The 25,964-nt window shown below is 43.4% G+C and overlaps 3 protein-coding genes across 3 annotated transcripts in view; all 3 read left to right on the plus strand.

The window, feature by feature from the left end:
• The window catches only part of LOC115189418 (calcium/calmodulin-dependent protein kinase type II delta chain), a 131,416-nt gene that overhangs the window by 94,502 nt on the left and 10,950 nt on the right, over positions 1 to 25,964 (plus strand). The window lies entirely within an intron of this gene.
• Positions 19,283 to 25,964, plus strand: part of LOC115189393 (uncharacterized) — a 415,115-nt gene continuing 408,433 nt past the window's right edge. Inside the window, exons 1-2 of the mRNA XM_029747964.1 lie at positions 19,283 to 19,378; positions 19,952 to 20,093. Coding sequence (XP_029603824.1) covers positions 20,080 to 20,093 — 14 coding nt within the window. The 5' untranslated portion in view covers positions 19,283 to 19,378; positions 19,952 to 20,079. The remainder of the gene's footprint in view (positions 19,379 to 19,951; positions 20,094 to 25,964) is intronic.
• Positions 25,429 to 25,964, plus strand: part of LOC115189380 (calcium/calmodulin-dependent protein kinase type II delta 1 chain-like) — a 9,578-nt gene continuing 9,042 nt past the window's right edge. The window contains exon 1 of the mRNA XM_029747950.1: positions 25,429 to 25,446. Coding sequence (XP_029603810.1) covers positions 25,429 to 25,446 — 18 coding nt within the window. The remainder of the gene's footprint in view (positions 25,447 to 25,964) is intronic.

The raw sequence follows: 25,964 nt of genomic DNA on the forward strand, positions 1-25,964 counted from the left end.
ATATGTGATGTTCTGTATATGTAATGGTAAAGCATAGTTCATATCCTGCAGACTTAAAGGTTTTCTTATGCGAAATGTTCTCATGATCCAAATTGACAGTTTCAGATTGGGGTGAACTAATCTGTCAGCTTCTGGCATTCTAAGGAGAGGGAGCACACGTGACAGTACCCCCCTCCCTGACGTGCGAATCCAACCGCAGGACGCCGACCAAGATGACGAACCCAGGGATCTGGAGCGGACCAGTCACCTCGGCTGAGGCACGGGAACCTGCTCACCCTGCTTCGGCATGGGAACCTATCGAACCCGCTGAGGCATGGGAGCCTACAAACCGGCTGAGGCCTCCCAGGTAGCTCCGGCTCCAACACCTGGACCCGAAATCACCCCCAACACAAAAACAAACCAAAAAAACTCTCCCTGATGCTTCCTTTTGTTGAGTCGTCAGTGTTTCTGTTCCTGTTTCACGTCGGTGCGATGTTGGTGTTTCTAGTTGTGTTCATTTATTCATTTAATGTATTCACTCCCTGAACTTACTTCCTGACTCTCAGCGTACATCCTTACAATCCTGCTCCTTGGTGAAAGAAATTGCAAGTGTTCACACCCCCTTTAATTTTGTATATATATATATACACACATATACTGCTCAAAAAAAATAAAGGGAACATTTAAACAACACATCCTAGATCTGAATGAAAGAAATAATCTAATTAAAAACATTTTTCTTTACATAGTGGAATGTGCTGACAACAAAATCACACAAAAATAATCAATGGAAATCCAATTTATCAACCCATGGAGGTCTGGATTTGGAGTCACACTCAAAATTAAAGTGGAAAACCATACTACAGGCTGATCCAACTTTGATTTAATGTCCTTAAAACAAGTCAAAATGAGGCTCAGTAGTGTGTGTGGCCTCCACGTGCCTGTATGACCTCCCTACAACGCCTGGGCATGCTCCTGATGAGGTGGCGGATGGTCTTCTGAGGGATCTCCTCCCAGACCTGGACTAAAGCATCCGCCAACTCCTGGACAGTCTGTGGTGCAACGTGGCGTTGGTGGATGGAGCGAGACATGATGTCCCAGATGTGCTCAATTGGATTCAGGTCTGGGGAACGGGCGGGCCAGTCCATAGCATCAATGCCTTCCTCTTGCAGGAACTGCTGAAACACTCCAGCCACATGAGGTCTAGCATTGTCTTGCATTAGGAGGAACCCAGGGCCAACCGCACCAGCATATGGTCTCACAAGGGGTCTGAGGATCTCATCTCGGTACCTAATGGCAGTCAGGCTACCTCTGGCGAGCACATGGAGGGCTGTGCGGCCCCCCAAAGAAATGCCACCCCACACCATGACTGACCCACCGCCAAACCGGTCATGCTGGAGGATGTTGCAGGCAGCAGAACGTTCTCCACGGCGTCTCCAGACTCTGTCACGTCTGTCACGTGCTCAGTGTGAACCTGCTTTCATCTGTGAAGAGCACAGGGCGCAGTGGCGAATTTGCCAATCTTGGTGTTCTCTGGCAAATGCCAAACGTCCTGCACGGTGTTGGGCTGAAAGCACAACCCCCACCTGTGGACGTCGGGCCCTCATACCACCCTCATGGAGTCTGTTTCTGACCGTTTGAGCAGACACATGCACATTTGTGGCCTGCTGGAGGTCATTTTGCAGGGCTCTGGCAGTGCTTCTCCTGCTCCTCCTTGCACAAAGGCGGAGGTAGCGGTCCTGCTGCTGGGTTGTTGCCCTCCTATGTCTCCTGATGTACTGGCCTGTCTCCTGTCTCCTGGTAGCGCCTCCATGCTCTGGACACTACGCTGACAGACACAGCATACCTTCTTGCCACAGCTCGCTTTGATGTGCCATCCTGGAATGAGCTGCACTACCTGAGCCACTTGTGTGGGTTGTAGACTCCGTCTCATGCTACCACTAGAGTGAAAGCACTGCCAGCATTCAAAAGTGACCAAAACATCAGCCAGGAAGCATAGGAACTGAGAAGTGGTCTGTGGTCCCCACCTGCAGAACCACTCCTTTATTGGGGGTGTCTTGCTAATTGCCTATAATTTCCACCTGTTGTCTATTCCATTTGCACAACAGCATGTGGAATTTATTGTCAATCAGTGTTACTTCCTAAGTGGACAGTTTGATTTCACAGAAGTGTGATTGACTTGGAGTTACATTGTGTTGTTTAAGTGTTCCCTTTATTTTGTTGAGCAGTGTATATATTTTAGGGGTAGATCAGCTTTAATATAGCAGATAGAAATGTGGCTTCCATCAATGTAATTGTCTGCATAATTTCCGATCTCCCATATATATATATTTTTTTTTTGCCTAACCCAACCACCCCTCCCCTAATTGGAGTAAACTAATGGACAACAACACTTAGGCTTCTGCTTCCAGTTCATACATACTATATACATTTTACAGACATGTATTTTACATTAGTTATCTTTTGTTTGTTTTTAGTCCCATTCTTCAGCTCCCCTCAACTCCTCCCATCTATCCCTGAAGACCAGTCCCATCCTTCAGCTCCCCTCAACCCCTCCCATCTATCTCTGAAGACCAGTCCCATCCTCCAGCTCCCCTCAACCCCTCCCATCTATCTCTGAAGACCAGTCCCATCCTTCAGCTCCCCTCAACCCCTCCCATCTATCTCTGAAGACCAGTCCCATCCTTCAGCTCCCCTCAACCCCTCCCATCTATCTCTGAAGACCAGTCAGTCCCATCCTTCAGCTCCCCTCAACCCCTCCCATCTATCTCTGAAGACCAGTCCCATCCTTCAGCTCCCCTCAACCCCTCCCATCTATCTCTGAAGACCAGTCAGTCCCATCCTTCAGCTCCCCTCAACCCCTCCCATCTATCTCTGAAGACCAGTCCCATCCTTCAGCTCCCCTCAACCCCTCCCATCTATCTCTGAAGACCAGTCCCATCCTCCAGCTCCCCTCAACCCCTCCCATCTATCTCTGACCACCATCCAGTCCCATCCTTCAGCTCCCCTCAACCCCTCCCATCTATCTCTGAAGACCAGTCCCATCCTCCAGCTCCCCTCAACCCCTCCCATCTATCTCTGACCACCATCCAGTCCCATCCTTCAGCTCCCCTCAACCCCTCCCATCTATCTCTGAAGACCAGTCCCATCCTCCAGCTCCCCTCAACCCCTCCCATCTATCTCTGAAGACCAGTCCCATCCTCCAGCTCCCCTCAACCCCTCCCATCTATCTCTGACCACCATCCAGTCCCATCCTTCAGCTCCCCTCAACCCCTCCCATCTATCTCTGACCACCATCCAGTCCCATCCTTCAGCTCCCCTCAACCCCTCCCATCTATCTCTGACCACCATCCAGTCCCATCCTCCAGCTCCCCTCAACCCCTCCCATCTATCTCTGAAGACCAGTCCCATCTTTCAGCTCCCCTCAACCCCTCCCATCTATCCCTGAAGACCAGTCCCATTCTTCAGCTCCCCTCAACCCCTCCCATCTATCTCTGAAGACCAGTCCCATCCTTCAGCTCCCCTCAACCCCTCCCATCTATCTCTGAAGACCAGTCCCATCCTTCAGCTCCCCCAACCCCTCCCATCTATCTCTGAAGACCAGTCCCATCATTCAGCTCCCCTCAACCCCTCCCATCTATCTCTGAACACCATCCAGTCCCATCCTTCAGCTCCCCTCAACCCCTCCCATCTATCTCTGACCACCATCCAGTCCCATCCTTCAGCTCCCCTCAACCCCTCCCATCTATCTCTGAAGACCAGTCCCATCCTTCAGCTCCACTCAACCCCTCCCATCTATCTCTGAAGACCAGTCCCATCCTTCAGCTCCCCTCAACCCCTCCCATCTATCTCTGAAGACCAGTCCCATCCTTCAGCTCCCCTCAACCCCTCCCATCTATCTCTGAATACCAGTCCCATCCTTCAGCTCCCCTCAACCCCTCCCATCTATCTCTGAATACCATCCAGTCCCATCCTTCAGCTCCCCTCAACCCCTCCCATCTATCTCTGAAGACCAGTCCCATCCTCCAGCTACCCTCAACCCCTCCCATCTATCTCTGAAGACCAGTCCCATCCTTCAGCTCCCCTCAACCCCTCCCATCTATCTCTGAAGACCAGTCCCATCCTTCAGCTCCCCCAACCCCTCCCATCTATCTCTGAAGACCAGTCCCATCCTTCAGCTCCCCTCAACCCCTCCCATCTATCTCTGAAGACCAGTCCCATCCTTCAGCTCCCCCAACCCCTCCCATCTATCTCTGAAGACCAGCCCCATCCTTCAACTCCCCTCAACCCCTCCCATCTATCTCTGAAGACCAGTCCCATCCTTCAGCTCCCCCAACCCCTCCCATCTAACTCTGAACACTATCCAGTTCATAAACTTCCAAGGAATCGGTGCATTGAAAATCTCTTCCCAACTAGTTTGCAGCTGTAAAGTTTTTGGTTATTAAAATGAAACTGGTATACTTTTTTATTTATCACACTTTTCTTTAACCAATTTTGGTCTTTAATGCCGACAGACAAGTTCCTTACTTTTATGTCTCTTCCATTTTTGCAGAAATGCTGCAATTAGTTGGTTGTAATAGTGGATAGAGCAGACATTTCCATATTTTTCTGTTAGCTGAATGTGTGACATAACTCCACCAGTCCTATTTATGATATAATTTACGAAGATTATACCGTTTGAAAATGTTTTTTATTTTTTATCAATTAGTATATTTGAGCTTAACCATAATATTTCTTGTAATATTGGTTCTGTCTTTTCTGGTGGATTAAACTGAAATTACAAACAACATTCTATGACTTGTTTTAAAAAGCTATTTTTGGGGGGGAGGATATTTAATTTTCAAATAACCGAAAGGGAGAAGTTGTAATCTGAAAAGGGAAAAAGGCCATTCTTGAACATGGGGTGAGTCATTCTTACTAATCTGATAGAGAACCAGTTCGGATTTAAGAATATTTTTTTTACATGACTGAAGCATTTAGTGAGAGGTGTAATGCTTTAATATTTAATCATTTCTGCCCTCCGAATTCATAGTCATTATGTCACGGCTGTCGTCGGTGAAGGAGGACCAATACGCAGCAGGTACGTGTATGCTCATTTTGACTTTTATTAACTACAAAAAATGAACACTCCAAAACAAACAAACCACGAAAACGAACGAACAACAAAACAGTCTGGCAAAGCCTAGGGCTGAACACAGAACAATCACCCACAACATCAAACACAAACACACCCTCATATATGGGACTCTCAATCAAAGGCAGATAGACAACACCTGCCTTCAACTGAGAGTCCCAACCCCAATTAACCAGACATAGAAACAGACATACTAGACTAGACATAGAATACCAGAACACCAAACAGTACCCAAAAACCCCGGAATACTTAAACCAAATGCCCTTTAACAAAAACACACCACCCCGAACCACATAAAACAAATACCCTCTGTCACGTCCTGACCAAACTACAATACTAATTAACCCTATACTGGCCAGGACGTGAGTGACAGTACCCCCCCCTTAAAGGTGCTACCCCAGAAGCACCTTAACAAAAAATAACCCCAAGCAACACCAAAAGAAAAATTCCCCTTTTCTAAAGGGAGGGAAGGGAGGGTGGCTGCCGTCAACGACGGCACTGTGCTACACCCCCCCTCCCCAACCCACCTATTTCTGGAGGTGGCTCCGGCTCAGGCCGTTCCAGGCTGTCTGGGAAGTCTGGCAGCTCGGGACAGTCTGGGAAGTCTGGCAGCTCCGGACAGTCTGGGCAGTCTGGCAGCTCGGGACAGTCTGGGCAGTCTGGCAGCTCGGGACAGTCTGGGCAGTCTGGCAGCTCGGGACAGTCTGGGCAGTCTGGCAGCTCGGGACAGTCTGGGCAGTCTGGCAGCTTGCTAATGTTTTGTTGAGCTAGGTACTAATGTTTGGTTGAGCTAGTTGCTTATGTTTGGTTGAGCTAGGTGCTAATGTTTGGTTGAGCTAGTTGCTAATGTTTTGTTGAGCTAGTTGCTAATGTTTTGTTGAGCTAGGTGCTAATGTTTTGTTGAGCTAGGTGCTAATGTTTGGTTGAGCTCGTTGCTAATGTTTGCGTTCAGCTAGGTGCTAATGTTTGGTTGAGCTAGGTGCTAATGTTTGGTTGAGCTCGTTGTTCATGTTTGAGTAATAGGGTTTGGACATTCTGTACTCCTTATAGGATTGCAAAATTCCCATGTTTTCCAGAAATCCTGGTTGGAAGAGTCCCAGAATCAGGAGAAAACAAGTAGGAAATCCGGAGCCCTCCAACCAGGATTCCTGGAAAACCTGGACATTTTGGGAACGTTACCAGAATTTTGCAACCCAACGCCCAACCCTGGTTACTAGTAGTTCACTATATAGGGAATAGGGCTCTGGTCTCTAGTAGTTCACTATATAGGGAATAGGGCTCTGGTCTCTAGTAGTTCACTATATAGGGAATAGGGCTCTGGTCACTAGTAGTTCACTATATAGGGAATAGGGCTCTGGTCACTAGTAGTTCACTATATAGGGAATAGGGCCCTGGTCTAAAGTAGTTCACTATATAGGGAATAGGGCTCTGGTCACTAGTAGTTCACTATATAGGGAATAGGGCCCTGGTCACTAGTAGTTCACTATATAGGGAATAGGGCTCTGGTCACTAGTAGTTCACTATATAGGGAATAGGGCCCTGGTCTAAAGTAGTTCACTATATAGGGAATAGGGCTCTGGTCACTAGTAGTTCACTATATAGGGAATAGGGCCCTGGTCACTAGTAGTTCACTATATAGGGAATAGGGCCCTGGTCACTAGTAGTTCACTATATAGGGAATAGGGCCCTGGTCTAAAGTAGTTCACTATATAGGGAATAGGGCTCTGGTCACTAGTAGTTCACTATATAGGGAATAGGGCTCTGGTCTCTAGTAGTTCACTATATAGGGAATAGGGCTCTGGTCACTAGTAGTGCACTATATAGGGAATAGGGCTCTGGTCTAAAGTAGTGCACTATATAGGGAATAGGGCCCTGGTCTAAAGTAGTGCACTACATAGGGAATAGGGCTCTGGTCACTAGTAGTTCACTATATAGGGAATAGGGCCCTGGTCACTAGTAGTTCACTATATAGGGAATAGGGCTCTGGTCACTAGTAGTTCACTATATAGGGAATAGGGCCCTGGTCTAAAGTAGTGCACTATATAGGGAATAGGGCCCTGGTCACTAGTAGTTCACTATATAGGGAATAGGGCTCTGGTCTAAAGTAGTGCACTATATAGGGAATAGGGCCCTGGTCACTAGTAGTGCACTATATAGGGAATAGGGCCCTGGTCACTAGTAGTTCACTATAGAGGGAATAGGGCTCTGGTTACTAGTAGTGCACTATATAGGGAATAGGGTGCTAGTTGGGAGGCATCCAGTGAGATGTGTTTGTTTGCCTTTATAACAGAAGGCCTCATTAATCCATTATGAGAAATAAAGACCACATTGGTAGGTATGCATGGGGGGCGGGGTTATCGGGAGTATGATTATATAATGAGAATATCTTGTTTATATTTGTGAATCACTGAGATGTTTGTTGATAATGATACTGAACATCGGTCCTGTCTGTCCTTCCTGTTGTCTTCAACCAGTCCTTCCTGTTGTCTTCAACCAGTCCTTCCTGTTGTCTTCAACCAGTCCTTCTTGTTGTCTTCAACCAGTCCTTCCTGTTGTCTTCAACCAGTCCTTCCTGTTGTCTTCAACCAGTCCTCCTGTCTGTCCATCCTGTTCTCTTCAACCAGTTCCATTAGCCCCGTTTATACTTGGTTCTAACATGCGTCCACATTCTGATTGTGCCCACATTTTCAGACATGCAGGTCTACACATGGTATTAAAATGTGTATCTTATTCGTCCACTGTGTTTGCATTGTGACCAGATATCCTGTTCCCTCCCTGTAGGCTATTTATTTGACAGATATTCTTTCAAAATAACATTTTATTTATTATTTTTAGGTGTACACAATAACGACGCATTGTGGTCAGATCTTCCTGGTAGTCAGGCAGTCATTGTGATCTTCCTGGTAGTCAGACAGGCATTGTGATCTTCCTGGTAGTCAGACAGGCGTTGTGATCTTCCTGGTAGTCAGACAGGCGTTGTGATCTTCCTGGTAGTCAGACAGGCGTTGTGATCTTCCTGGTAGTCAGACAGGCGTTGTGATCTTCCTGGTAGTCAGACAGGCGTTGTGATCTTCCTGGTAGTCAGACAGGCGTTGTGATCTTCCTGGTAGTCAGACAGGCGTTGTGATCTTCCTGGTAGTCAGACAGGCGTTGTGCTCAGATCTTCCTGGTAGTCAGACAGGCGTTGTGATCTTCCTGGTAGTCAGACAGGCGTTGTGATCAGATCTTCCTGGTAGTCAGACAGGCATTGTGATCAGATCTTCCTGGTAGTCAGACAGGCATTGTGATCTTCCTGGTAGTCAGACAGGCATTGTGATCTTCCTGGTAGTCAGACAGGCGTTGTGATCTTCCTGGTAGTCAGACAGGCGTTGTGATCTTCCTGGTAGTCAGACAGGCGTTGTGATCTTCCTGGTAGTCAGACAGGCGTTGTGATTTTCCTGGTAGTCAGACAGGCGTTGTGATCAGATCTTCCTGGTAGTCAGACAGGCGTTGTGATCTTCCTGGTAGTCAGACAGGCGTTGTGAGGAGATCTTCCTGGTAGTCAGACAGGCGTTGTGATCTTCCTGGTAGTCAGACAGGCGTTGTGATCTTCCTGGTAGTCAGACAGGCGTTGTGATCTTCCTGGTAGTCAGACAGGCGTTGTGATCTTCCTGGTAGTCAGACAGGCGTTGTGATCTTCCTGGTAGTCAGACAGGCGTTGTGATCAGATCTTCCTGGTAGTCAGACAGGCGTTGTGATCTTCCTGGTAGTGAGACAGGCGTTGTGATAAGTTCTTCCTGGTAGTCAGATAGGAATTGTGATCTTCCTGGTAGTCAGACAGGCATTGTGATCTTCCTGGTAGTCAGACAGGCGTTGTGATCTTCCTGGTAGTCAGACAGGCGTTGTGATCTTCCTGGTAGTCAGACAGGCGTTGTGATTTTCCTGGTAGTCAGACAGGCGTTGTGATCAGATCTTCCTGGTAGTCAGACAGGCGTTGTGATCAGATCTTCCTGGTAGTCAGACAGGCGTTGTGATCAGATCTTCCTCGTAGTCAGACAGGCGTTGTGATCAGATCTTCCTGGTAGTCAGACAGGCGTTGTGATCAGATCTTCCTGGTAGTCAGACAGGCATTGTGATCTTCCTGGTAGTCAGACAGGCGTTGTGACCTTCCTGGTAGTCAGACTGGCATTGTGGTCTTCCTGGTAGTCAGACAGGCGTTGTGATCAGATCTTCCTGGTAGTCAGACAGGCATTGTGATCTTCCTGGTAGTCAGACAGGCGTTGTGACCTTCCTGGTAGTCAGACAGGCATTGTGATCAGATAGCTGTAAGTATAGACAGATATGCACAGAGAAACCATTTAAAGCATCATTATCCCTCTAAAGTCATTGACAGGTGGCATCAATATGTGTCTTAAATAAAATTAAGAAATATTATTTTGAAAGAATATCTTCTGCTGTACCCAACACACACACTGACACACTGACACACACACACACACACGCACTGACACACACACACACACACTGACACACACACACGCACACTGACACACACACACACACGCACTGACACACACACACACACACTGACACACACACACACACACACTGACACACACACACACACACACTGACACACACACACACTGACACACACACACACTGACACACACACACACACACACACACTGACACACACACACACACACTACACACAACACACACACACACACTGACACACACACACGCACTGACACACGCACACACACACACACACACACTGACACACACACACACACACACACACACACTGACACACGCACTGACACACGCACACACACACACACACACACACACACACTGACACACACACACACACACACACACACACACACACTGACACACGCACACGCACTGACATACGCACACACACACACGCACACACACTGACACATGCATACACACTGACACACGCACAGTTGGAGAAGCGATCTGTCAGTAATCACTAGACTACAGACAGGAGGGAGGATCTGTCAGTGATCACTAGACTACAGACAGGAGGGAGGATCTGTCAGTGATCACTAGACTACAGACAGGAGGGAGGATCTGTCAGTGATCACTAGACTACAGACAGGAGGGAGGATCTGTCAGTGATCACTGGACTACAGACAGGGGGAGGGAGGATCTGTCAGTGATCACTAGACTACAGACAGGAGGAGGATCTGTCAGTGATCACTAGACTACAGACAGCAGGATCTGTCAGTAATCACTAGACTACAGACAGGAGGAGGATCTGTCAGTGATCACTAGACTACAGACAGGAGGGAGGATCTGTCAGTAATCACTAGACTACAGACAGGGGGAGGATCTGTCAGTGATCACTAGACTACAGACAGGAGGATCTATCAGTGATCACTAGACTACAGACAGGAGGAGGGAGGATCTGTCAGTGATCACTAGACTTCATTGACTTGTTGGAAAGGTCACATTCTATGACGGTGCCACGTTGAAAGTCACTGAGCTCTTCAGTAAGGCCATTCTACTGCCAATGTTTGTCTATAGCAAGGCTGTGTGCTCGACTTTATACACCTGTCAGCAACGGGTGTGGCTGAAATTAGCCGAATCCACTCATTTGAAGGGGTGTCAACATACTTTTGTATTATATGTTGTCGGTGACCCCTTCACCTTGAGAAACACATTGAGGTGTGCAGCATTGTAGGATCCAAATAATGGCCTACGTCCTACCACACCATCTCCAGAGATAGCTGTGCACATGGAGATGTTTCCCCCCACGTTGTCCAGGCATTTGGACGGTCGCCCGTTGTGCCGATGAGGTTCCGCCCACGGAGACCAAGTTGAAGCCCGCTTCATCAACAAAGATATTGTTGTGATGGTTCACAGCAGCATCAGGCACCATCACCCTCTAAAAAATATATTTTGGTTAGTTATTTTTTACAGTATAGTTCCAGTATGATATTGTGAAGTAGCATGTGCATTAATAGTAACAGTAATACAGTATATTAGTGCTGTACCTGAACATACTCGGCCCGCAGTTCTTTCACCCGGTCGTTGCTTCTCTCAAAAGGCACCAGGTAAATTAGCTTTATAGATACCTGGTGCCTCTTCAAAAGGCGGGGAGATTGTTGGTAAGCTGATGGATACCACATTGGCAAAAGGTGTCATCGTTCTCCTCAATGGCCTGCTTTATTTAAGAGACAGCCGCATGGCATTCCTGACCCTCACCTTTTTTCCACCACTGCCCTCTCTTGCTGATTGGTCAACACACGACCACGCCCACCACCGTGGGGTCTTCTGTCCATTCTGATGGTAGAACAGGAAGAGCCCTGTTGAGTGAATTGACACGCATTACAATGTAATTTACTGTAAATTGACATTACAATGTCATGTTCTGTAAATTGACACGCATTACAATGTCATTTACTGTAAATTGACATTACAATGTCATGTTCTGTAAATTGACACGCATTATAATATGCCATTTACTGTAAATTGACATTACAATATGTGATGTTCTGTATATGTAATGGTAAAGCATAGTTCATATCCTGCAGACTTAAAGGTTTTCTTATGCGAAATGTTCTCATGATCCAAATTGACAGTTTCAGATTGGGGTGAACTAATCTGTCAGCTTCTGCCATTCTAAGGCCTCTGTTTACCACGTGGTCAACGACGATGGTTCGGACTTCATTAGACACAACAGTTCCCTGCCGTCTGCAGGGGACCATGCCCACCTCGCTGATGGGGACCATGCCCGCCTCGCTGAAGGGGACCATGCCCACCTCGCTGATGGGGACCATGCCCGCCTCGCTGATGGGGACCATGCCCACCTCACTGATGGGGACCATGCCCGCCTCGCTGATGGGGACCATGCCCGCCTCGCTGATGGGGACCATGCCCGCCTCACTGATGGGGACCATGCCCACAAGCTCTTTAAATTTCTTTCTTTCCCTTGCTGTCTATCCTTGTAACGACGTAAGCTGAGAGTCGGGAAGCAAGTTCAGGGAGTGAACCGGTCACCTCGGCTGAGGCACGGGAACCTGCTCACCCTGCTTCGGCATGGGAGCCTACAAACCGGCTGAGGCCTCTCAGGTAGCTCCGGCTCCAACACCTGGACCCGAAATCACCCCCAACACAAAAACAAACCAAAAAAACACTCCCTGATGCTTCCTTTTGTTGAGTCGTCAGTGTTTCTGTTCCTGTTTCACGTCGGTGCGATGTTGGTGTTTCTAGTTGTGTTCATTTATTAATTTAATGTATTCCCTCCCTGAACTTACTTCCTGACTCTCAGCGTACATCCTTACAATCCTGCTCCTTGGTGAAAGAAATTGCAAGTGTTCACACACCCCCTTTAATTTTGTATATATATATATATATATATATATATATATATATATATACTGCTCAAAAAAATAAAGGGAACACTTAAACAACACATCCTAGATCTGAATGAATGAAATAATCTTATGAAATACTTTTTTCTTTACATAGTTGAATGTGCTGACAACAAAATCACACAAAATTAATCAATGGAAATCCAATTTATCAACCCATGGAGGTCTGGATTTGGAGTCACACTCAAAATTAAAGTGGAAAACCACACTACAGGCTGATCCAACTTTGATTTAATGTCCTTAAAACAAGTCAAAATGAGGCTCAGTAGTGTGTGTGGCCTCCACGTGCCTGTATGACCTCCCTACAACGCCTGGGCATGCTCCTGATGAGGTGGCGGATGGTCTCCTGAGGGATCTCCTCCCAGACCTGGACTAAAGCATCCGCCAACTCCTGGACAGTCTGTGGTGCAACGTGGCATTGGTGGATGGAGCGAGACATGATGTCCCAGATGTGCTCAATTGGATTCAGGTCTGGGGAACGGGCGGGCCAGTCCATAGCATCAATGCCTTCCTCTTGCAGGAACTGCTGACACACTCCAGCCACATGAGGTCTAGCATTGTCTTGCATTAGGAGGAACCCAGGGCCAACCGCACCAGCATATGGTCTCACAAGGGGTCTGAGGATCTCATCTCGGTACCTAATGGCAGTCAGGCTACCTCTGGCGAGCACATGGAGGGCTGTGCGGCCCCCAAAGAAATGCCACCCCACACCATGACTGACCCACCGCCAAACCGGTCATGCTGGAGGATGTTGCAGGCAGCAGAACATTCTCCACGGCGTCTCCAGACTCTGTCACGTCTGTCATGTGCTCAGTGTGAACCTGCTTTCATCTGTGAAGAGCACAGGGCGCAGTGGCGAATTTGCCAATCTTGGTGTTCTCTGGCAAATGCCAAGCGTCCTGCACGGTGTTGGGCTGTAAGCACAACCCCCACCTGTGGACGTCGGGCCCTCATACCACCCTCATGGAGTCTGTTTCTGACCGTTTGAGCAGACACATGCACATTTGTGGCCTGCTGGAGGTCATTTTGCAGGGCTCTGGCAGTGCTTCTCCTGCTCCTCCTTGCACAAAGGCGGAGGTAGCGGTCCTGCTGCTGGGTTGTTGCCCTCCTATGGCCTCCTCCATGTCTCCTGATGTACTGGCCTGTCTCCTGGTAGCGCCTCCATGCTCTGGACACTACGCTGACAGACACAGCAAACCTTCTTGCCACAGCTCGCATTGATGTGCCATCCTGGAATGAGCTGCACTACCTGAGCCACTTGTGTGGGTTGTAGACTCCGTCTCATGCTACCACTAGAGTGAAAGCACTGCCAGCATTCAAAAGTGACCAAAACATCAGCCAGGAAGCATAGGAACTGAGAAGTGGTCTGTGGTCCCCACCTGCAGAACCACTCCTTTATTGGGGGTGTCTTGCTAATTGCCTATAATTTCCACCTGTTGTCTATTCCATTTGCACAACAGCATGTGAAATTTATTGTCAATCAGTGTTGCTTCCTAAGTGAACAGTTTGATTTCACAGAAGTGTGATTGACTTGGAGTTACATTGTGTTGTTTAAGTGTTCCCTTTATTTTGTTGAGCAGTGTATATATTTTAGGGGTAGATCAGCTTTAATATAGCAGATAGAAATGTGGCTTCCATCAATGTAATTGTCTGCATAATTTCCGATCTCCCATATATATATATATATTTTTTTGCCTAACCCAACCACCCCTCCCCTAATTGGAGTAAACTAATGGACAACAACACTTAGGCTTCTGCTTCCAGTTCATACATACTACATACATTTTACAGACATGTATTTTACATTAGTTATCTTTTGTTTGTTTTTAGTCCCATTCTTCAGCTCCCCTCAACTCCTCCCATCTATCTCTGAAGACCAGTCCCATCCTTCAGCTCCCCTCAACCCCTCCCATCTATCTCTGAAGACCAGTCAGTCCCATCCTTCAGCTCCCCTCAACCCCTCCCATCTATCTCTGAAGACCAGTCCCATCCTTCAGCTCCCCTCAACCCCTCCCATCTATCTCTGAAGACCAGTCCCATCCTTCAGCTCCACTCAACCCCTCCCATCTATCTCTGAAGACCAGTCCCATCCTTCAGCTCCCCTCAACCCCTCCCATCTATCTCTGAAGACCAGTCCCATCCTTCAGCTCCCCTCAACCCCTCCCATCTATCTCTGAAGACCAGTCCCATCCTTCAGCTCCCCCAACCCCTCCCATCTATCTCTGAAGACCAGCCCCATCCTTCAACTCCCCTCAACCCCTCCCATCTATCTCTGAAGACCAGTCCCATCCTTCAGCTCCCCCAACCCCTCCCATCTAACTCTGAACACTATCCAGTTCATAAACTTCCAAGGAATCGGTGCATTGAAAAACTCTTCCCAACTAGTTTGCAGCTGTAAAGTTTTTGGTCATTAAAATGAAACTGGTATACTTTTGTATTTATCACACTTTTCTTTAACCAATTTTGGTCTTTAATGCCGACAGACAACTTCCTTACTTTTATGTCTCTTCCATTTTTGCAGAAATGCTGCAATTAGTTGGTTGTAATAGTGGATAGAGCAGACATTTCCATATTTGTCTGTTAGCTGAATGTGTGACATAACTCCACCAGTCCTATTTATGATATAATTTACGAAGATTATACCTTTTGAAAATGTTTTTTATTTTTTTAATTTTATCAATTAGTATATTTGAGCTTAACCATAATATTTCTTGTAATATTGGTTCTGTCTTTTCTGGTGGATTAAACTGAAATTACAAACAACTTTCTATGACTTGTTTTAAAAAGCTATTTTTGGGGGGAGGTTATTTAATTTTCAAATAACCGAAAGGGAGAAGTTGTAATCTGAAAAGGGAAAAAGGCCATTCTTGAACATGGGGTGAGTCATTCTTACTAATCTGATAGAGAACCAGTTCGAATTTAAGAATTTTTTTTTTTTATATGACTGAAGCATTTAGTGAGAGGTGTAATGCTTTAATATTTAATCATTTCTGCCCTCCGAATTCATAGTCATTATATAAATAGGCCTGTTTAATTCTGACTTGCCATTCCAAATAAAATGTCATCTTTTTTGCTCATATAATTTAAAAAACTAAGAAAATTGCGAAATCAAATTAGCAATAACGAGTAGTCATTCTGTATGGTTATCATGTATCATACATGTAATTTAGATGTTTATACTTTACAAACACACATTTTGTTTCTGTAGTTCTCAAAATCCATAGATAGTAGACAAAAATCTACAGGGTTACCAAACGGTTAAGTGGTTAACCATTAAGCGCAGTTGGTTTAAGTGATGGTCACATGTATTAAAACAAATGACAAGAGAATCATATGAAAAGTGTTGTGAAGAATTGCATTGTGAAAGGCAATGACTTTTATATGAAAGGTATTTCTAGATGAAACACTGACTTAGGTTTTGGTGAAAAAGTTACTGTGTGATTTAGTGTCTTGTACTTTAGTCAATTGAAAATGTGCTTAAAGTAATAAAAACAGCCTTTTGATGATCTGTTGTGAGTTTCATACTAAAGAGTTGTGAAATTTTACCACATGCTTGTGAAAATAGTACAAAAGCGATAAAAAAAACTAAATATACAAGCTTTTTAGGACGTGGTTTTGATGGTATTTACAGCGTTTCAAATCATATTTAAATAAAACTTTCTGAAATGTTACTGTTTCATCCATAAGTGGTGCCTGGAGAAGTAGGTATTCTCTAATTTTACAAACAACCTGTGAAGGAAAGGAGCCCGGTGTGAAAAGTTCTGTTTTCCTACAGTTCCTACAGCTTTGTGTGGGTTTTCCTACAGTTCCTATAGTTTTGTGTGGGTTCTCCTACAGTTCCTACAGCTTTGTGTGGGTTCTCCTACAGTTCCTACAGCTTTGTGTGGGTTCTCCTACAGTTCCTATAGTTTTGTGTGGGTTCTCCAGCAGTTCCTATAGTTTTGTGTGGGTTCTCCTACAGTTCCTATAGTTTTGTGTGGGTTCTCCTACAGTTCCTATAGTTTTGTGTGGGTTCTCCTACAGTTCCTATAGTTTTGTGTGGGTTCTCCTACAGTTCCTATAGTTTTGTGTGGGTTCTCCTACAGTTCCTATAGTTTTGTGTGGGTTCTCCTACAGTTCCTATAGTTTTGTGTGGGTTCTCCTACAGTTCCTATAGTTTTGTGTGGGTTTTCCTACAGTTCCTATAGTTTTGTGTGGGTTTTCCTACAGTTCCTATAGTTTTGTGTGGGTTTTCCTACAGTTCCTATAGTTTTGTGTGGGTTTTCCTACAGTTTTGTGTGGGTTTTCCTACAGTTCATATCGTTTTGTGTGGGTTTTCCTACATATTTTGTAAAAAAAAAAGACCAAAATTGATTGATTGATCTAAGTCCTTAACAATGCTTAAACCATACAAGGATATTTTTGTGAGGCTGTAGTTGCCCTTTCATGAAATGGATGAATGAATCTCCTTGCAAGAGTTTTTGGATAACAGTGTTTCTGTAGGCGACAATGTCTGATGGCAGTGTTTCTGTAGGCTACAATGTGTGATGGCAGGCTACAGTGTGATAGCAGTGTTTCTGTAGCCTACAATGTGTGATGGCAGGCTAGGTAGTTGGTGATATTTAATTAACTTAGCTAGCTATCTACACAGTATGTAAAGTTGGCAAGATAGCTAGCTAGCTACGTTAGCAGCTCATTTGAGTTAGCCCGCACTGAAGCTAGTTAGAATTTTTTTGTTGTTGACATTTTCTAAATGGATTTACTTACTTGAATAAGTTCTCCCAACCATGTGGACGATTGAAAACAGAGCAGCAAAGTGTGTTGTCACCAGAGCGTTTTAAAGCATATTACTATTTACCTGTGAATAAATTCATGAAATGGAGAATGGATTAAACTACTTAGCCATTTAATAACCAGATCTTCATACAAATGTACTATGCTGAATTATTGACTAACAATCTAACATGCTGCTATAAACTGCCAGCACGCCCACAAGCGAGCCACTCTGGTCGGCCTAAGCGGCACGCAGCAATTTACCGCGTAATAAAGAGGACGTTTATTTTGTGCTGTATATCCATAGAGGACAAGCCCGACCTTCCTAAACGCACAACACATATAAAGCCTGAGTGTAAGATATTGAATTAATGAACCGTAATTGTTGTGCCGCGTGGTGAAACACCGCTTCCCATTCATTTACTATGGAAGGAAAGACGGATGTGAAACGGACGTGGCGTGGAAGGCGGTGAATAAGTTCAACATTTCCCATTTTGCAGCCACAAATACATACTGGAGCTGTGTTCGAATACACATACTAACATACTGTATAAGTTACTACATACTTAATGAGTATATACTATTAGTTAATTTTAGTATACTACAAACGATTATTATCCTTTCAGTTGAGCTTACTGCTTCGCCTGTCTACCGGAAGTTGATGCTGTTGCTATGCAACCTCTTGCTTGCTAGTTAGCATAACAAATTACTTGTTAGACATTTCACGACTTCGGGTGTTTTTAAATTCAATCTGGTGTGCCAGAGTGCACTCGTAAAGCGTTGTCAGATTGTCCGTTTTTAAATACAGACCGTTTTGCTCTCGGAGCACACACTTGATGCTCGGGTGGAGGAGTAGGGTTGATTTGACCGTTCTGACCTTACAACGGCAGACACGCACCCAAGCTAACGTTGGCTAGCTTGCTAGCTACTTCCAGACACAAATGAGACCACTCTGACCATTTTACTCACCCTAGCCGAGCTGGTTAGGCAGTTTTCATCGTATCCAGAGCGCTGGTGACTGTAACTGTGCTGCTTGCAACAATTTAATTACGTTTTTTTGCCGACGTTTACTGACACTGGCCATATTGAACGCAAATTCATTATTCTGCGCTCTGGTCTCTCAGGCGAGATGCTCTGAAATCGGAGTAGAGAGCCAGAGAGAATTTACTAAAGCACAACGACTATACCATTTAGCTAAGCTAAGAATGACAGGAATAATCAAGTCAATAAACGTTGAGTAGTTAGTTAGCAAATTGTCAGCCAGCATAACGTGTAAGGTAACTTATTTGAAAAGTCATTACTTTATTACATTGCTCAACAGTTTCTTATTAACATGTGTTATAATTAGTTAAAACGATGCATTTGTCTCCGCTCTCGTTGGACTTCGGCAACATATATTCCGCCATTTTCTTCAAATCTGAAAACGATGTGAAGCCCCGCCCATTTACTGAAGATTTGCATTATGGGCCCTCTGCTTTTAAACTTAATATTTTGTTGAATTTAGTACGACATCCGGGAACTTTTGGCATACTAGCTATATCATACTATGACCAATAAGCATACTATACACTAGTATGAGTATTCGAACACAGTTTGGGAGTGAAACCATAATTCATATACACACTAGATGATTTGTAGGGGGCGCTGTAGAAGACCCTGCGCCTCCATCTTGGAACTCCTTCACCGTTGCAAAAAATATTTTGGAAGCTATTGAAATGCATTTATTCATGTGTACATTCGTTTTAGCCACGGTTATTATATTAAAGACATCGCAATGCATACATATTATATTATGTGAGCTAAACATACAAATGAAAAAAATATTCAAAAAAAATATACCAAAACAAATGAAAAAATATATACAAAAATACTTAAATACATGTCATTTTGCCTTTGAAATATTTAATTGAAATACTGTAGAATTCCATTCATTCCTATGAAGGACTGTTCCTACTGGGGAGTGACAATATGGCCGGCTGGAGGCTTCAAATCCACTCAATAGCCAATACATGGAAAATTACAACCCAGGGTTTATATACAGCGTTGGAGTTACCTGATATGTTAAAAGTTCAAATAAAAAGTACATATGGTGCTGCCGTTTTGAAACAACTGCGCCAAGAAGGTAACATTTTTGTTTTAATTTAAGATGGCAAATTGTTTTGCATGTTTTACATGAGCATACGAGCATTATTATTTCGACAAAGAACGACACAGGTTTATTTCTATGGACGTGTTATAACGACGTAACGTTGGAAACAAAAGTCTGAGCGAGGCCATGGACTGCGGACTATATTGAATCAAGATAGTTATGTAAAGTTGTGTATAAGCTGTCATATTCTTAAAGTTATGACATTAAATATAGCTTATAACTCACAAAAGCTGTAGGCATTTAACTAGTCTACATTTCAGTAAACCACTATAGAGTTTAGGCTACTATCTAATCTGCGGATGGGAAGCCAACGCCTGGTTTTAGAAATAAACAGCTATAAACTATATAGATTTCATACAATGTGAATTATTAACTACCCTTTAGTATGTGAAATAATGTAATGTTAGATCTTTGGTATCCTTTAGTCATGTCGATTCCATGTTTTCTACATTTAGGAGGCCATATCTGAACGTCAACAACATCGTAGGATTCCTACTATTTTGTATTATTTTATTTAAATCGCTGACTTCTGTTTTTCCACAATAGGAGAACAATCTTTTTCTTTCTGTGAAATATGTTGAGCAACAGTAAACTGCCTTGGACTTTCATCCTCCGTCATCTCTGAGAAGGAGACGATGTAAATCCCTCGACAGCCTGGGGAGAGCGGATAAAATATGGAGAAAGACAGGTAAATTACTGTCATTAGGCTTATCTGTATTTTATTGGTTTATTCATAATCTCTAAGCAAATGTTGATGATATGTATCCATTTCAAGTGCAACTACCGGCTGTTGTTAATTATAAATAATAATTATAAATAATTATAAAAAAGCGGGAGGCGTTACACAGCTGGGTGTATTCACTAGGAACCGAACAAGCAAACGGGAAGGGATTTACATGACTTTGTCCAGTGAGAAACTGTCGTTTTCGTTGCAAAACGTTTTTCTACGGTGTGATCTAATTAATACACCCCTGGCAGGTACCGTTTTAGCACACCTGCTGGTGGTTACTAAAACACTGCCCTGATCAGTAGCCAGTGGCGGTTCAAGACCATTTTAACTGGGGGGGGGGGGGCGTAGCTTGTACTGTTAGAAGGGGCAAGTTAAATTAGAAGTTATTGTTGTCGTATCGTTTTCTTCACTGCATTGCAGGCAAAAGACCATGTTCATAATCATTAGTGTTCCGCGTTGCCACTGTTTAATAACAGATGTAAAAAAAAAAAGAACGATAGCAAAAATTAGTTATGTAAAAATGATTTCATACTCCACATTTAGGGGGGGGCACAAGGGGGTCCAAAATTGTTGTCACAGGGGCACTGCCCCCCCCCCCCCCAAAACCACCCCTGTCAGTAGCCAAACGTTGCCTATAGAAATGCCATCAGTAGCCTAGAGTCGACGCTATTCCACATGATTATAGCGTGCTTATAACGTTGCATCTTGCTGAACGTACCCCAATAATGTTTTTTTATACACAGAAGTATAAATAGTCTACCTGGTTTATGGGTTGTAGTAGGGTCAATATACTACCAGACAGATTGGTAGTAGGTACAGTATATATCTACCTGGTTTATGGGTTGTAGTAGGGTCAATATACTACCAGACAGGTTGGTAGTAGGTACAGTATATATCTACCTGGTTTATGGGTTGTAGTAGGGTCAATATACTACCAGACAGGTTGGTAGTAGGTACAGTATATATCTACCTGGTTTATGGGTTGTAGAAGGGTCAATATACTACCAGACAGGTTGGTAGTCGGTATATATCTACCTGGTTTATGGATTGTAGTAGGGTCAATATACTACCAGACAGGTTGGTAGTAGGTATACATCTACCTGGTTTATGGGTTGTAGAAGGGTCAATATACTACCAGACAGGTTGGTAGTCGGTATATATCTACCTGGTTTATGGATTGTAGTAGGGTCAATATACTACCAGACAGGTTGGTAGTAGGTACAGTATATATCTACCTGGTTTATGTGTTGTAGTAGGGTCAATATACTACCAGACAGGTTGGTAGTAGGTACAGTATATATCTACCTGGTTTATGGGTTGTAGAAGGGTCAATATACTGACAGACAGGTTGGTAGTAGGTACAGTATATATCTACCTGGTTTATGGGTTGTAGTAGGGTCAATATACTACCAGACAGGTTGGTAGTAGGTACAGTATATATCTACCTGGTTTATGGGTTGTAGTAGGGTCAATATACTACCAGACAGGTTGGTAGTAGGTACAGTATATATATCTACCTGGTTTATGGGTTGTAGTAGGGTCAATATACTACCAGACAGGTTGGTAGTAGGTACAGTATATATCTACCTGGTTTATGGGTTGTAGTAGGGTCAATATACTACCAGACAGGTTGGTAGTAGGTACAGTATATATCTACCTGGTTTATGGGTTGTAGAAGGGTCAATATACTACCAGACAGGTTGGTAGTCGGTATATATCTACCTGGTTTATGGATTGTAGTAGGGTCAATATACTACCAGACAGGTTGGTAGTAGGTATACATCTACCTGGTTTATGGGTTGTAGAAGGGTCAATATACTACCAGACAGGTTGGTAGTCGGTATATATCTACCTGGTTTATGGATTGTAGTAGGGTCAATATACTACCAGACAGGTTGGTAGTAGGTACAGTATATATCTACCTGGTTTATGTGTTGTAGTAGGGTCAATATACTACCAGACAGGTTGGTAGTAGGTACAGTATATATCTACCTGGTTTATGGGTTGTAGAAGGGTCAATATACTACCAGACAGGTTGGTAGTAGGTATATATCGTTGCAACACAATCTCACACTCAATTTGTGCAAATATGTACAAAAAGTATTAAAGCAGATTTTGTGCGCTTTTTGTGTGGCATCATTCATGTGAAAATACAAAAAACATGTTTTAGACTTAATTATTAGGAGAAGACACACATTTTTGTGCAACTTTATTCATAGGAAAATACATTTATTTGGGGGGAAACCTTCGGAAATATATTTTGAAAGTTATTGGAGCAATGCATTTTGGGCAATACATTATATACTGCCTTTTTTTGTGTCCCACATTTTATTTACACAAAAAGAAAAATTTGTTAACAACCCAATATTGTTATTCAACCAGGTTGTCACCGTAATATTTATAATATAAAAGTAGCCTTATGTTTATGTATTTTTATTAATGCCAATGCTGTTTTCTATGCTTGTTTTTGACTTAATACTTTGGGATACTGGTGCTATAAGTCCTGGTTAGAGTCCCTGTTGCAGCTTTCACTGTCTTCCGCTACATTGGTGGCAGAGTTGGGATCACGTCTAGCTCACGTCTAGTTATGTGATCTAGTGGTGGGAAGCATTCCTGTTTTTCAACATTGTGTTGGGTGTAATTACATTGATATATCTAGTGAACGATGGATAAACAACAATGGGCGTGACGGGATAGAAGTAGTCACTACAGGTGTGATCAAGCCTTACATCAAAGTTGCCCGAAGCTGAATGGAAAGAGCAATGACCAGTTATTCAGAAGAAAATCCTCTTGTGACGGTCTAATTTACAAACGTTAACTTACCAGCGTGGACCCAAAACAAACACATTCTGCACATTTACAAACTACCTGTTTAAAAGTGTTATTACAAACATGGTGTTCTGTTGTGACTGAAGCTTATATAGCCAATAACCTGACAGTGATCCACAATATACGATTTAAATATAATACACAGAAATGTTGTGGGATTACAGTAGATGAAGAATCAATATTTTTTTAGATTGAGTATGTATTGGTTCATTATGTTAGTATATTATGTATGTTTGTAATAGTGTTCGTATATAAATTGTATTTTAATATTTAAGGACTCTTGGAAGATTAGTCCAAATGGGGACTAAAAGAGATCCAAATCAACTCATATAGGTAGACAGATAATGTGTGTTATACAGACCAACACAACTATCCTTTTTTTAAGGATGCAAACCAGAAATGTTAATCGCTGTTGATCCATCCTGTTGTGATCTAATGAGATGGATGTAGGATTTTCTACGGCCTAGAATCAAGGCCTTTCCTGTTGTGATCTAATGAGATGGATGATTTTCTACTAGAGGTCGACCGATTAATCGGAATGGCCGATTAATTGGGGGCCGATTTCAAGTTTTCATAACGATCGGTGATCAGCATTTTTGGGCACCGATAATGGCCGATTACATTGCACTCCACGAGGAGACTGCGTGGCAGGCTGACTATCTGTTACGCGAGTGCAGCAAGGAGCCAAGGTAAGGTGCTAGCTAGCATTAAACGTATCTTAATCATCTTAACATAATCAATAGTTAACAACACATGGTTGATGATATTACTAGTTTATCTAGCTTGTCCTGCGTTGCATATAATCGATGCGGTGCCTGTTAATTTATCATTAAATCACAGCCGACTTCGCCAAACGGTGATTAACAAGCGCATTAACGAAAAAAAGCACTGTCGTTGCACCAATGTGTCCTAACCATAACACATCAACGCCTTTCTTAAAATCATACACAATATATTTTTAAACCTCCATATTTAGTTAATCTTGCCTGCTAACATGAATTTCTTTTAATTAGGGAAATTGTGTCACTTCTCTTGCGTTCTGTGCAACAGAGTCAGGGTAACGGTTATATGCAGCAGTGTGGGCGGCCTGGCTCGTTGCGAACTAATTTGCCAGTATGTACGTAATTATGACATAACATTGAAGGGTTGTACAATGTAACAGCAATATTTAGACTTATGGATGCCATCCGTTAGATAAAAAACGGAACGGTTCCGTATTTCACTGAAAGAATAAACGTTTTTGTTTTCGAAATGATAGTTTCCAGATTTGGACCATATTAATGACCTAAGGCTCATATTTCTGTGTGTTATTATATTATAATTAAGTCTATGATTTGATAGAGCAGTCTGACTGAGCGGTGGTAGGCAGCAGCAGGCTCGTAAGCATTCATTCAAATAGCACTTACTATGTTGCCAGCAGCTATTCGATGTGCTTCAAGCATTGCGCTGTTTATCAACTCCCGAGATTAGGCTGGCAATACTAAAGTACCTATTAGAACATCCAATAGTGAAAGGTATATGAAATACAAATGGTATAGAGAGAAATAGTCCTATAATAACTACAACCTAAAACTTCTTACCTGGGAATATTGAAGACTCATGTTAAAAGGAACCACCAGCTTTCATATGTTCTCATGTTCTGAGCAATGAACTTAAACGTTAGCTTTTTTTACATGGCACATATTGCATATTACTTTCTTCTCCAACACTTTGTTTTGGCATTATTTAAACCAAATTGAACATGTTTCATTATTTATTTGAGACTAAATTGATTTTATTGATGTACTATATTAAGTTAAGATAAAAGGGTCATTGTTGTCACTAGATGTGTACTGGAGGTGAAGTCAGGTGCAGAGAGCAGAGTGAAGTGAAGAGGCGCACACTTTATTCCGGTTAAAATATCAAAGCACAAACAACGTGCCCAAAACACGGAACATAGACAAGTGTCTGGCGTGTGACAGAAATACCAATAGACAAAATACACGTAACACAAACAATCCTACACAAAGACATGATGGGGAACAGAGGAATAAATACATGTAGATTGATTGGGGAATGAAAACCAGGTGTGCAGGGAACAAGACAAAACAAATGGATACATGAAAAATGGAGTGGCGATGGCTAGAAAGCCGGTGACGTCGACCGCCGAACGCCGCCCGAACAAGGAGAGGAGCCGACTTCGGCGGAAGTCGTGACAATTGTCCATTCAGTATTGTTGTAATTGTCATTATTACAAATATATATATATATATATATATATATATATATATATATATATATATAAAAATCAGCCGATTAATCGGTATTGGCTTTTTTTGGTCCTCCAATAATCAGTATCGGCGGTGAAAAATCATAATCGGCCGACCTTTATTTTCTGCGGCCTAGAATCAAGGCCTTTCCTGTTCTGATCTAATGAGATGGATGTAGGATTTTCTACTGCCTAGAATCAAGGCCTTTCGCAGTCATGAAGGACGAAGCTACAGTAGGCCCCTCTTGGTTCTCATTGGCGAAGACTGAACTCAAGTTAGGGGTTATATGCCAGACCTCTTCTATGCCACTACTCCCAACATTTGTACCCCATAGGTTGTAAAAAAAACTTTTAAGGTGATACACTGTATCATTATTATAGGGCTGTGAAACCCATCGCCGAATGGCTTCAGACTGAGCATTTCTCACCATTCATTGACAGAGAGCAATTTCCGTTTTATAACAGGTAGTGTCCATTTATTTACAGTAGTGTGTTGATTAGTTATTGCTTTCTTCAGTGGAAATACTGTCACGGTTGTCGTAGAGAGGAGCGGACCAAAGTGCAGCGTGATTATCTTTCCACATATTTTATTGAACTGTGAAACTTAGCAATACATACAAATAAACTAAAGAACAAAACAACAAACCGTGATGCAGAGGTGAAACATACACTACTCAAAAACAATCTCCCACAAACCCAGGTGGGGAAAAAAAACCTACTTAAGTATGATCTCCAATTAGAGACAACGAGGA

The sequence above is a fragment of the Salmo trutta genome, unplaced genomic scaffold (assembly GCF_901001165.1).
Source record: "Salmo trutta unplaced genomic scaffold, fSalTru1.1, whole genome shotgun sequence".
Lineage (NCBI taxonomy): Eukaryota > Metazoa > Chordata > Actinopteri > Salmoniformes > Salmonidae > Salmo > Salmo trutta.